This window comes from Scleropages formosus, chromosome 16 (assembly GCF_900964775.1).
Source record: "Scleropages formosus chromosome 16, fSclFor1.1, whole genome shotgun sequence".
Lineage (NCBI taxonomy): Eukaryota > Metazoa > Chordata > Actinopteri > Osteoglossiformes > Osteoglossidae > Scleropages > Scleropages formosus.
The window spans coordinates 1,563,504-1,576,051 of NC_041821.1; the positions used below are offsets into that span (position 1 = coordinate 1,563,504).

At 44.8% G+C, this 12,548-nt stretch overlaps 2 protein-coding genes across 2 annotated transcripts; both read left to right on the forward strand.

Annotated features, from left to right (window-relative positions):
• Positions 1–221: 221 nt before the first annotated feature.
• LOC114912400 (mucin-2-like) lies at positions 222–6,134 on the forward strand (the record flags this gene model as incomplete). Its single annotated transcript, XM_029258991.1, has 5 exons — positions 222–286; positions 2,291–2,350; positions 2,449–3,412; positions 3,656–5,665; positions 5,999–6,134. Coding segments are annotated over exons 2-5 (3,150 nt in total), but the record flags the coding sequence as incomplete, so codon positions are not given.
• Positions 6,135–8,609: 2,475 nt separating this feature from the next.
• On the forward strand, positions 8,610–11,170 carry LOC114912447 (mucin-5AC-like; the record flags this gene model as incomplete). The annotated part of the gene is made up of 4 exons (XM_029259279.1): positions 8,610–8,755; positions 8,918–10,591; positions 10,655–11,047; positions 11,098–11,170. Coding segments are annotated over 4 exons (2,286 nt in total), but the record flags the coding sequence as incomplete, so codon positions are not given.
• Between the last annotated feature and the right edge of the window lie 1,378 nt (positions 11,171–12,548).

Sequence of the window (12,548 nt, forward strand, 5' to 3'; positions counted from 1 at the left end):
CGGTCCTGTTCTACATTCCCGCCTGTTCCTGGCATCTCGTTTCCAGCTCAGCGTGGCATCAGTGTGGACGTGTGGGTGGAGGAGACGACTTGCTCTACAAGTTCCGCAGAGCCTAAAAAATGCACTGTCCGCTTGCTATTGGCAGTTGGGTGAAGGGGTGGAAGCATTTGTGGGCACTTTGTTATAAATATTGTCCTCTTTCATCCCTAAGGCAGTTGAGGACGTGTAGAGGACCTTCCCATCACTGCCAGCACCACTCAGCACAGACACATCTCTGGAGAACTAAGTAAACTTTTTTACTTTGTTACACTTGCTTCCAGACGGCCAGTGGGTGACTGAGGAATCTTCGCTGTTTTCACTAACTCTTCAACTACTTTCCTCAAGTTTTCTCAAAACTTCTCAAATTCTCCATAACGGTTAGCTTGTTTTAAATTTGCATTTAGGCTTCAGTTCGTGTGAATGTAGAAAATTACCTAGTATGACGTGTCTGCCTCATTGTCACCTTATTGACAAACTTTTGAGTAACCCTACGTTAAGAGCCAGTGGCAGTGGTTGATGTCACACTTGTTTTGGGCGTTGATGGCGTCCCGTGATGTGCCTCGTCTGTCGCGCTTGGTCAGGTGGGGGTCCTTCTCGGTGCTTAACGCTCGAAAAGTGCTACTTCTCAGGAGCAAACCAAGGGGACATCAGTGGATGTGTCTTTAGAGCATCATTGTCGTCATTCTTGCAGCAGCTCCTGCAGAATTTGCAGATGAGTCCATCTCAGGTCTCTGGACAAAAAAAACTTTCATCTCGGGGTGACATTGAGTCTCAGCGCGTGGTTATTTTGCCACAATATTTTTAGAAAGACCAAGAACTGGGGGTTTTAATAATGTAGTCATGGATGTCTTGCAATGTCACTTAACAAATGGAGTAAGACAGAACAATAGCTTGCGGAGAAGTTCTCTGCTACTCTTGTAGATATGAAGTTTTCTGAATGACATTTAGTAATTTATTTTGTATGGACAGTGTAATTTCTGAAATCCGTTCCCTATTCCGAATCTTGGTCACGAGCACTTTGAATGCCCAGATGTTGTTTTACTGTACATGGGGCTCTTCAGGATTTCCCTGGTTTTTCTACTGTATTTATGATGATAATTCATGCCTTTCCTGGGTACAGCACAACCACAGCGAAGATGACACAGTGGCTCCTTATGATAGTGGCTGTTGATCTTGAAAGACAGGAACATTTTCAAGGTTTTCTCTCTGAGATGGAACAAACAACAACTGTTGACCTGCTGTGCGGATAGATACCAGTGCCTAAAGAGAACAGGAGAGCGTTAACTAAATTCACTTCCGCAGTGTTCTCAGCTTGTGTCTCGTGTTCTTGGTACTGGAGATTTTTTTAATTTGCATGAAAGAAAACAATATAGAAAAGTATACACAAAAACTTAACTGAAAAGAACAGAAAGTAACATGGGAGAGATAGAAGCAAAAGAATATCACAAGAAGAAAATAACTGGGCAAAATATATGTAATAGTTTAACAGAGATATCTTACGGTAAAACTGTGTAATTCTCTCACTGTTTATACATTTAAGATGTTTATATTTACAGTAGTAACCGTTGCAAGTAAAGATAATGAGGAATGAGTCATAGCGGCTCCTGCAAAAAGATATGAAGGATATAATCTAACATGCATTTGTAATACACAATACACTGTATGTCAGGCCTCATTTATCTCTGGCAATGAATGGGTCCCATCTTTCTTCAAAGCGTATACCTTCGTTTTCAGCAGATTCTGACTTTTTCTCACTGAAAAGTACTCTGTAAAACGACTGTAGCGCTGTGTAACACACTGTGTGTGTAGTTTCCAACTCAGTGAAATAACGTTTTTAGCAATAGCAAAGGCAATTAATACAATCAGTGGGTTTTGAACAGCTCGATTAAATAGTGAGAGATGTCACTGTAAACACAGGGACGGAGACAATGGGATATCGTGACTTCTAGTTTCTTCTGGTTATGTCTGAAATTTTTATAGAACCTGACCAATGAATAAATGGAGGGAAATCTGGATTATTAGGCTTTTATTACTTGTTCATCAGTGGTAAAAGTGACGGTGGGGTTACAAACAACGTGTGGTCCCAACTGTTTGTAAGCTGAGGAGCCGCTGTACACTAACAAGTATCAAAATATATAAAATATAGCTGAAGCTCTGTAATGTTAACTATTCTTGTCTATTTTTATCATCAAGAGTGAGTGCACATCCGCATGGTCATTTCCATACGTCTCACAACACGTTTCCTTTTCAGGTGCTAATACATTGGCAAGTATGGACTGGAAGACCGCTCTGTCCTTGATATGTCTGCTTGGTAAGATGTATTCATAGAGAAACTGCACATTCAGATCGTTGATGTGTAGTCTGGGAAGAGACTCGCATGTCTAAATACTTGACTGTATGTCTTTCCAGCTTCTTCAACTTCAATAACACCTTCTACAGCTCAGAATGATACAACCTCACCTACTTCTACGACAGCATCTCCAACAGAACCCACTACAACCTCAGCTACTTCTACTACTACATCCACAACAGAAGCCACTACAACCCCAACTACTTCTACTTCAAATACGACATCTACAAAACAACCCACAACAACCCCAACTACTTCTACTACTACATCTACGACACAACCGACTACAACCACAACTACTTCTACTACTACATCTACAGCACAACCTACTACAACCCCAACTACTTCTACGACATCTCCAACAGAACCCACTACAACCTCAGCTACTTCTACTACTACATCTACAACAGAACCCACTACAACCCCAACTACTTCTACGACAACATTTCCAACAGAACCCACTACAACCTCATCTACTTCAACTACGACATCTACAGCACAACCCACTGCAACCACAACTACTTCTACGACCACATCTACAACACAACCCACTACAACCCCAACTACATCAACTACGACATCGACAGCACAACCCACTACAACGTCAGCGACATCTACTACAACATCTCCAACAGAACCCACAACAGCCCCAATAACTTCAACGACAACATCTACAGCACAACCCACAACAACCCCAACTACATCAACTACGACATCTACAACACAACCCACTACAACCCCAACTACATCAACTACGACATCTACAACACAACCCACTACAACGTCAGCTACATCTACTACTACATCTCCAACAGAACCCACTACAGCCCCAACAACTTCAATGACAACATCGACAACACAACCCACTACAACCACAACTACTTCAACTACGACATCTACAGCACAACCTACTACAACCCCAACTACTTCTACGACATCGCAAACAGAACCCACTACAACTCCAATTACTTCTACTACTACATCTTCAACACAACCCACTACAACCCCCACTACTTCTACGACATCTCAAACAGAATCCACTACAACCTCATTTACTTCAACTACGATATCTACGGCACAACCCACTACAACCCCAACTACACCAACTACGACATCTACAACACAACCCACTACAACCCCAACTACATCAACTACGACATCTACAGCACAACCTACTACAACCTCATCTACTTCAACTATGATATCGACAACACAACCCACTACAACGTCAGCTACATCTACTACTACATCTCCAACAGAACCCACTACAGCCCCAACTACATCAACTACGACCACTGCAACAGAACCCACTACAGCCCCAACTACATCAACTACGATATCTACAACACAACCCACGACAGCCCCAACTACATCAACTTCGACATCTACAACACAACCCACTACAACCACAACTACATCAACTACGACATCGACAACACAACCCACTACAACGTCAGCTACATCTACTACTACATCTCCAACAGAACCCACTACAGCCACAACAACTTCAACGACAACATCTCCAACAGAACCCACTACAACCTCATCTACTTCAACTACGACATCTACAGCACAACCCACTACAACGTCAGCTACATCTACTACTACATCTCCAACAGAACTCACGACAGCCCCAACAACTTCAACGACAACATCGACAACACAACCCACTACAACCCCAACTACATCAACTACGACATCGACAGCACAACCCACGACAACCCCAACGACATCAACTACGACATCTACAACACAACCTACTACAACCCCAACTACATCAACTACGACATCGACAACACAACCCACTACAACGTCAGCTACATCTACTACTACATCTCCAACAGAACCCACTACAGCCCCAACAACTTCAACGACGACATCAACAACACAACCCACTACAACCACAACTACTACTAGGACAACATCTCCAACAGAACAACCCACTACAACCTCATCTACTTCAACTACGATATCTCCAACAGAACCCACTACAGCCCCAACTACATCAACTACGACATCTACAACTCAACCCACGACAACCCCAACTACTTCTACTACAACATCTACAACACAACCCACTACAACCCCAACTACATCAACTACGACATCTACAGCACAACCCACTACAACCCCAACTACATCAACTACGACATCTACAACACAACCCACTACAACCCCAACTACATCAACTACGACCTCTGCAACAGAACCCACTACAGCCCCAACTACATCAACTACGACATCTCCAACAGAACCCACTACAACGTCAGCTACTTCAACTACTACATCTACAACACAACCCACTACAGCCCCAACAACTTCAACGACAACATCTGCAGCACAACCTACTACAACCTCATCTACTTCAACTATGACATCGACAACACAACCCACTACAACGTCAGCTACATCTACTACTACATCTCCAACAGAACCCACTACAGCCCCAACTACATCAACTACGACCACTGCAACAGAACCCACTACAGCCCCAACAACTTCAACGACAACATCGACAACACAACCCACTACAACCCCAACTACATCAACTACGACATCGACAGCACAACCCACTACAACCCGAACTACATCAACTACGACATCTACAACACAACCCACTACAACCCCAACTACATCAACTACGACATCGACAGCACAACCCACTACAACGTCAGCTACATCTACTACTACATCTCCAACAGAACCCACTACAGCACCAACAACTTCAACGACGACATCGACAACACAACCCACTACAACGTCAGCTACATCTACTACTACATCTCCAACAGAACCCACAACAGCCCCAATAACTTCAACGACAACATCTACAACACAACCCACTACAGCCCCAACAACTTCAACTACGACATCTACAGCACAACCCACTACAGCGCCAACTACATCAACTACGACATCTACAACACAACCCACTACAACCCCAACAACATCAACTACGACATCTACAACACAACCCACTACAACCCCAACAACATCAACTACGACATCGACAACACAACCCACTACAACGTCAGCTACATCTACTACTACATCTCCAACAGAACCCACTACAGCCCCAACTACCTCAACTACGACCTCTGCAACAGAACCCACTACAACCACAACTACATCAACTACGACATCTACAACACAACCCACTACAGCCCCAACTACATCAACTACGACATCGACAGCACAACCCACTACAACCACAACTACATCAACTACGACATCGACAACACAACCCACTACAACGTCAGCTACATCTACTACTACATCTCCAACAGAACCCACTACAGCCACAACAACTTCAACGACAACATCTCCAACAGAACCCACTACAACCTCATCTACTTCAACTACGACATCTACAACACACCCCACTACAACGTCAGCGACATCTACTACTACATCTCCAACAGAACCCACAACAGCCCCAATAACTTCTACGACAACATCTCCAACAGAACCCACTACAACCTCATCTACTTCAACTACGACATCTACAGCACAACCCACTACAACCCCAACTACATCTACTACTACATCTCCAACAGAACCCACTACAGCCCCAACTACATCAACTACGACATCTACAACTCAACCCACTACAGCCCCAACTACATCAACTACGACATCTACAACACAACCCACTACAACCACAACTACATCAACTACGACATCTACAACACACCCCACTACAACCCCAACTTCTTCTACGACAACATCTACAACACAACCCACTACAACCCCAACTACATCAACTACGACCTCTGCAACACAACCCAATACAACCACAACTACATCAACTACGACATCGACAACACAACCCACTACAACGTCAGCTAAATCTACTACTACATCTCCAACAGAACCCACTACAGCCCCAACTACATCAACTACGACATCTACAACACAACCCACTACAACCCCAACTACTTCTACGACAACATCTCCAACAGAACCCACTACAACCTCATCTACTTCAACTACGACATCTACAGCACAACCCACTACAACCCCAACTACATCTACTACTACATCTCCAACAGAACCCACTACAGCCCCAACTACATCAACTACGACATCTACAACACAACCCACTACAACCCCAACAACATCAACTACGACATCTACAACACAACCCACTACAGCCCCAACAACTTCAACGACAACATCTACAGCACAACCTACTACAACCCCAGCTACTTCTACGACATCGCAAACAGAACCCACTACAACTCCAATTACTTCTACGACATCTACAACACAACCCACTACAACCCCAACTACATCAACTACGACATCGACAACACAACCCACTACAACGTCAGCTACATCTACTACTACATCTCCAACAGAACCCACGACAGCCCCAACAACTTCAACGACAACATCGACAACACAACCCACTACAACCCCAACTACATCAACTACGACATCGACAACACAACCCACTACAACGTCAGCTACATCTACTACTACATCTCCAACAGAACCCACTACAGCCCCAACTACATCAACTACGACATCTACAACACAACCCACTACAACCCCAACAACATCAACTACGACATCGACAACACAACCCACTACAACGTCAGCTACATCTACTACTACATCTCCAACAGAACCCACTACAGCCCCAACTACCTCAACTACGACCTCTGCAACAGAACCCACTACAACCACAACTACATCAACTACGACATCGACAACACAACCCACTACAACGTCAGCTACATCTACTACTACATCTCCAACAGAACCCACTACAGCCCCAACTACCTCAACTACGACCTCTGCAACAGAACCCACTACAACCACAACTACATCAACTACGACATCTACAACACAACCCACTACAGCCCCAACTACATCAACTACGACATCGACAGCACAACCCACTACAACCACAACTACATCAACTACGACATCTACAACACAACCCACTACAACCACAACTACATCAACTACGACATCGACAACACAACCCACTACAACGTCAGCTACATCTACTACTACATCTCCAACAGAACCCACTACAGCCACAACAACTTCAACGACAACATCTCCAACAGAACCCACTACAACCTCATCTACTTCAACTACGACATCTACAGCACAACCCACTACAACGTCAGCTACATCTACTACTACATCTCCAACAGAACCCACGACAGCCCCAACAACTTCAACGACAACATCGACAACACAACCCACTACAACCCCAACTACATCAACTACGACATCTACAACTCAACCCACGACAACCCCAACTACTTCTACTACAACATCTACAACACAACCCACTACAACCCCAACTACATCAACTACGACATCTACAACACAACCCACTACAACCACAACTACATCAACTACGACATCGACAACACAACAAACTACAACGTCAGCGACATCTACTACTACATCTCCAACAGAACCCACTACAGCCACAACAACTTCAACGACAACATCGACAAGACAACCCACTACAACCAGAACTACTTCAACTACGACATCTACAGCACAACCCACTACAACCCCAACTACATCTACTACTACATCTCCAACAGAACCCACTACAGCCCCAACTACGATATCTACAACTCAACCCACTACAGCCCCAACTACATCAACTACGACATCTACAACACAACCCACTACAACCCCAACTACATCAACTACGACATCGACAGCACAACCCACTACAACCACAACTACATCAACTACGACATCGACAACACAACCCACTACAACCCCAACTACATCTACTACTACATCTCCAACAGAACCCACTACAACCACAACTACATCAACTACGACATCTACAACACAACCCACTACAGCCCCAACTACATCAACTACGACATCTACAACACAACCCACTACAACCACAACTACATCAACTACGACATCGACAGCACAACCCACTACAACGTCAGCTACATCTACTACTACATCTCCAACAGAACCCACTACAGCCACAACAACTTCAACGACAACATCTCCAACAGAACCCACTACAACCTCATCTACTTCAACTACGACATCTACAGCACAACCCACTACAACGTCAGCTACATCTACTACTACATCTCCAACAGAACCCACGACAGCCCCAACAACTTCAACGACAACATCGACAACACAACCCACTACAACCCCAACTACATCAACTACGACATCTACAACTCAACCCACAACAACCCCAACTACTTCTACTACAACATCTACAACACAACCCACTACAACCCCAACTACATCAACTACGACCTCTGCAACACAACCCAATACAACCACAACTACATCAACTACGACATCGACAACACAACCCACTACAACGTCAGCTACTTCAACGACAACATCTCCAACAGAACCCACTACAGCCCCAACAACTTCAACGACAACATCGACAACACAACCTACTACAACCCCAGCTACTTCTACGACATCGCAAACAGAACCCACTACAACTCCAATTACTTCTACTACTACATCTACAACACAACCCACTACAACCCCAACTACATCAACTACAACATCGACAACACAGCCCACTACAACGTCAGCTACATCTACTACTACATCTCCAACAGAACCCACTACAGCCCCAACTACCTCAACTACGACCTCTGCAACAGAACCCACTACAACCACAACTACATCAACTACGACATCTACAACACAACCCACTACAGCCCCAACTACATCAACTACGACATCGACAGCACAACCCACTACAACCACAACTACATCAACTACGACATCGACAACACAACCCACTACAACGTCAGCTACATCTACTACTACATCTCCAACAGAACCCACTACAGCCACAACAACTTCAACGACAACATCTCCAACAGAACCCACTACAACCTCATCTACTTCAACTACGACATCTACAACACACCCCACTACAACGTCAGCGACATCTACTACTACATCTCCAACAGAACCCACAACAGCCCCAATAACTTCTACGACAACATCTCCAACAGAACCCACTACAACCTCATCTACTTCAACTACGACATCTACAGCACAACCCACTACAACCCCAACTACATCTACTACTACATCTCCAACAGAACCCACGACAGCCCCAACAACTTCAACTACGACATCTACAACACACCCCACTACAACGTCAGCTAAATCTACTACTACATCTCCAACAGAACCCACTACAGCCCCAACTACATCAACTACGACATCTACAACACAACCCACTACAACCCCAACTACTTCTACGACAACATCTCCAACAGAACCCACTACAACCTCATCTACTTCAACTACGACATCTACAGCACAACCCACTACAACCCCAACTACATCTACTACTACATCTCCAACAGAACCCACTACAGCCCCAACTACATCAACTACGACATCTACAACACAACCCACTACAACCCCAACAACATCAACTACGACATCTACAACACAACCCACTACAGCCCCAACAACTTCAACGACAACATCTACAGCACAACCTACTACAACCCCAGCTACTTCTACGACATCGCAAACAGAACCCACTACAACTCCAATTACTTCTACGACATCTACAACACAACCCACTACAACCCCAACTACATCAACTACGACATCGACAACACAACCCACTACAACGTCAGCTACATCTACTACTACATCTCCAACAGAACCCACGACAGCCCCAACAACTTCAACGACAACATCGACAACACAACCCACTACAACCCCAACTACATCAACTACGACATCGACAACACAACCCACTACAACGTCAGCTACATCTACTACTACATCTCCAACAGAACCCACTACAGCCCCAACTACATCAACTACGACATCTACAACACAACCCACTACAACCCCAACAACATCAACTACGACATCGACAACACAACCCACTACAACGTCAGCTACATCTACTACTACATCTCCAACAGAACCCACTACAGCCCCAACTACCTCAACTACGACCTCTGCAACAGAACCCACTACAACCACAACTACATCAACTACGACATCGACAACACAACCCACTACAACGTCAGCTACATCTACTACTACATCTCCAACAGAACCCACTACAGCCCCAACTACCTCAACTACGACCTCTGCAACAGAACCCACTACAACCACAACTACATCAACTACGACATCTACAACACAACCCACTACAGCCCCAACTACATCAACTACGACATCGACAGCACAACCCACTACAACCACAACTACATCAACTTCGACATCTACAACACAACCCACTACAACCACAACTACATCAACTACGACATCGACAACACAACCCACTACAACGTCAGCTACATCTACTACTACATCTCCAACAGAACCCACTACAGCCACAACAACTTCAACGACAACATCTCCAACAGAACCCACTACAACCTCATCTACTTCAACTACGACATCTACAGCACAACCCACTACAACGTCAGCTACACCTACTACTACATCTACAACTCAACCCACTACAGCCCCAACTACATCAACTACGACATCTACAACACAACCCACTACAACCCCAACTACATCAACTACGACATCGACAGCACAACCCACGACAACCCCAACGACATCAACTACGACATCTACAACACAACCTACTACAACCCCAACTACATCAACTACGACATCGACAACACAACCCACTACAACGTCAGCTACATCTACTACTACATCTCCAACAGAACCCACTACAGCCCCAACAACTTCAACGACGACATCAACAACACAACCCACTACAACCACAAGTACTACTAGGACAACATCTCCAACAGAACAACCCACTACAACCTCATCTACTTCAACTACGATATCTCCAACAGAACCCACTACAGCCCCAACTACATCAACAACGACATCTACAACTCAACCCACGACAACCCCAACTACTTCTACTACAACATCTACAACACAACCCACTACAACCCCAACTACATCAACTACGACATCTACAGCACAACCCACAACAACCCCAACTACATCAACTACGACATCTACAACACAACCCACTACAACCCCAACTACATCAACTACGACATCGACAGCACAACCCACTACAACGTCAGCGACATCTACTACAACATCTCCAACAGAACCCACAACAGCCCCAATAACTTCAACGACAACATCTACAACACAACCCACTACAACCCCAACTACATCAACTACGACATCTACAACACAACCCACTACAACCACAACTACATCAACTACGACATCTACAACTCAACCCACTACAGCCCCAACTACATCAACTACGACATCGACAGCACAACCCACTACAACCACAACTACATCAACTTCGACATCTACAACACAACCCACTACAACCACAACTACATCAACTACGACATCGACAACACAACCCACTACAACGTCAGCTACATCTACTACTACATCTCCAACAGAACCCACTACAGCCACAACAACTTCAACGACAACATCTCCAACAGAACCCACTACAACCTCATCTACTTCAACTACGACATCTACAGCACAACCCACTACAACGTCAGCTACATCTACTACTACATCTCCAACAGAACCCACGACAGCCCCAACAACTTCAACGACAACATCGACAACACAACCCACTACAACCCCAACTACATCAACTACGACATCTACAACTCAACCCACGACAACCCCAACTACTTCTACTACAACATCTACAACACAACCCACTACAACCCCAACTACATCAACTACGACATCTACAACACAACCCACTACAACCACAACTACATCAACTACGACATCGACAACACAACAAACTACAACGTCAGCGACATCTACTACTACATCTCCAACAGAACCCACTACAGCCACAACAACTTCAACGACAACATCGACAAGACAACCCACTACAACCAGAACTACTTCAACTACGACATCTACAGCACAACCCACTACAACCCCAACTACATCTACTACTACATCTCCAACAGAACCCACTACAGCCCCAACTACGATATCTACAACTCAACCCACTACAGCCCCAACTACATCAACTACGACATCTACAACACAACCCACTACAACCCCAACTACATCAACTACGACATCGACAGCACAACCCACTACAACCACAACTACATCAACTACGACATCGACAACACAACCCACTACAACGTCA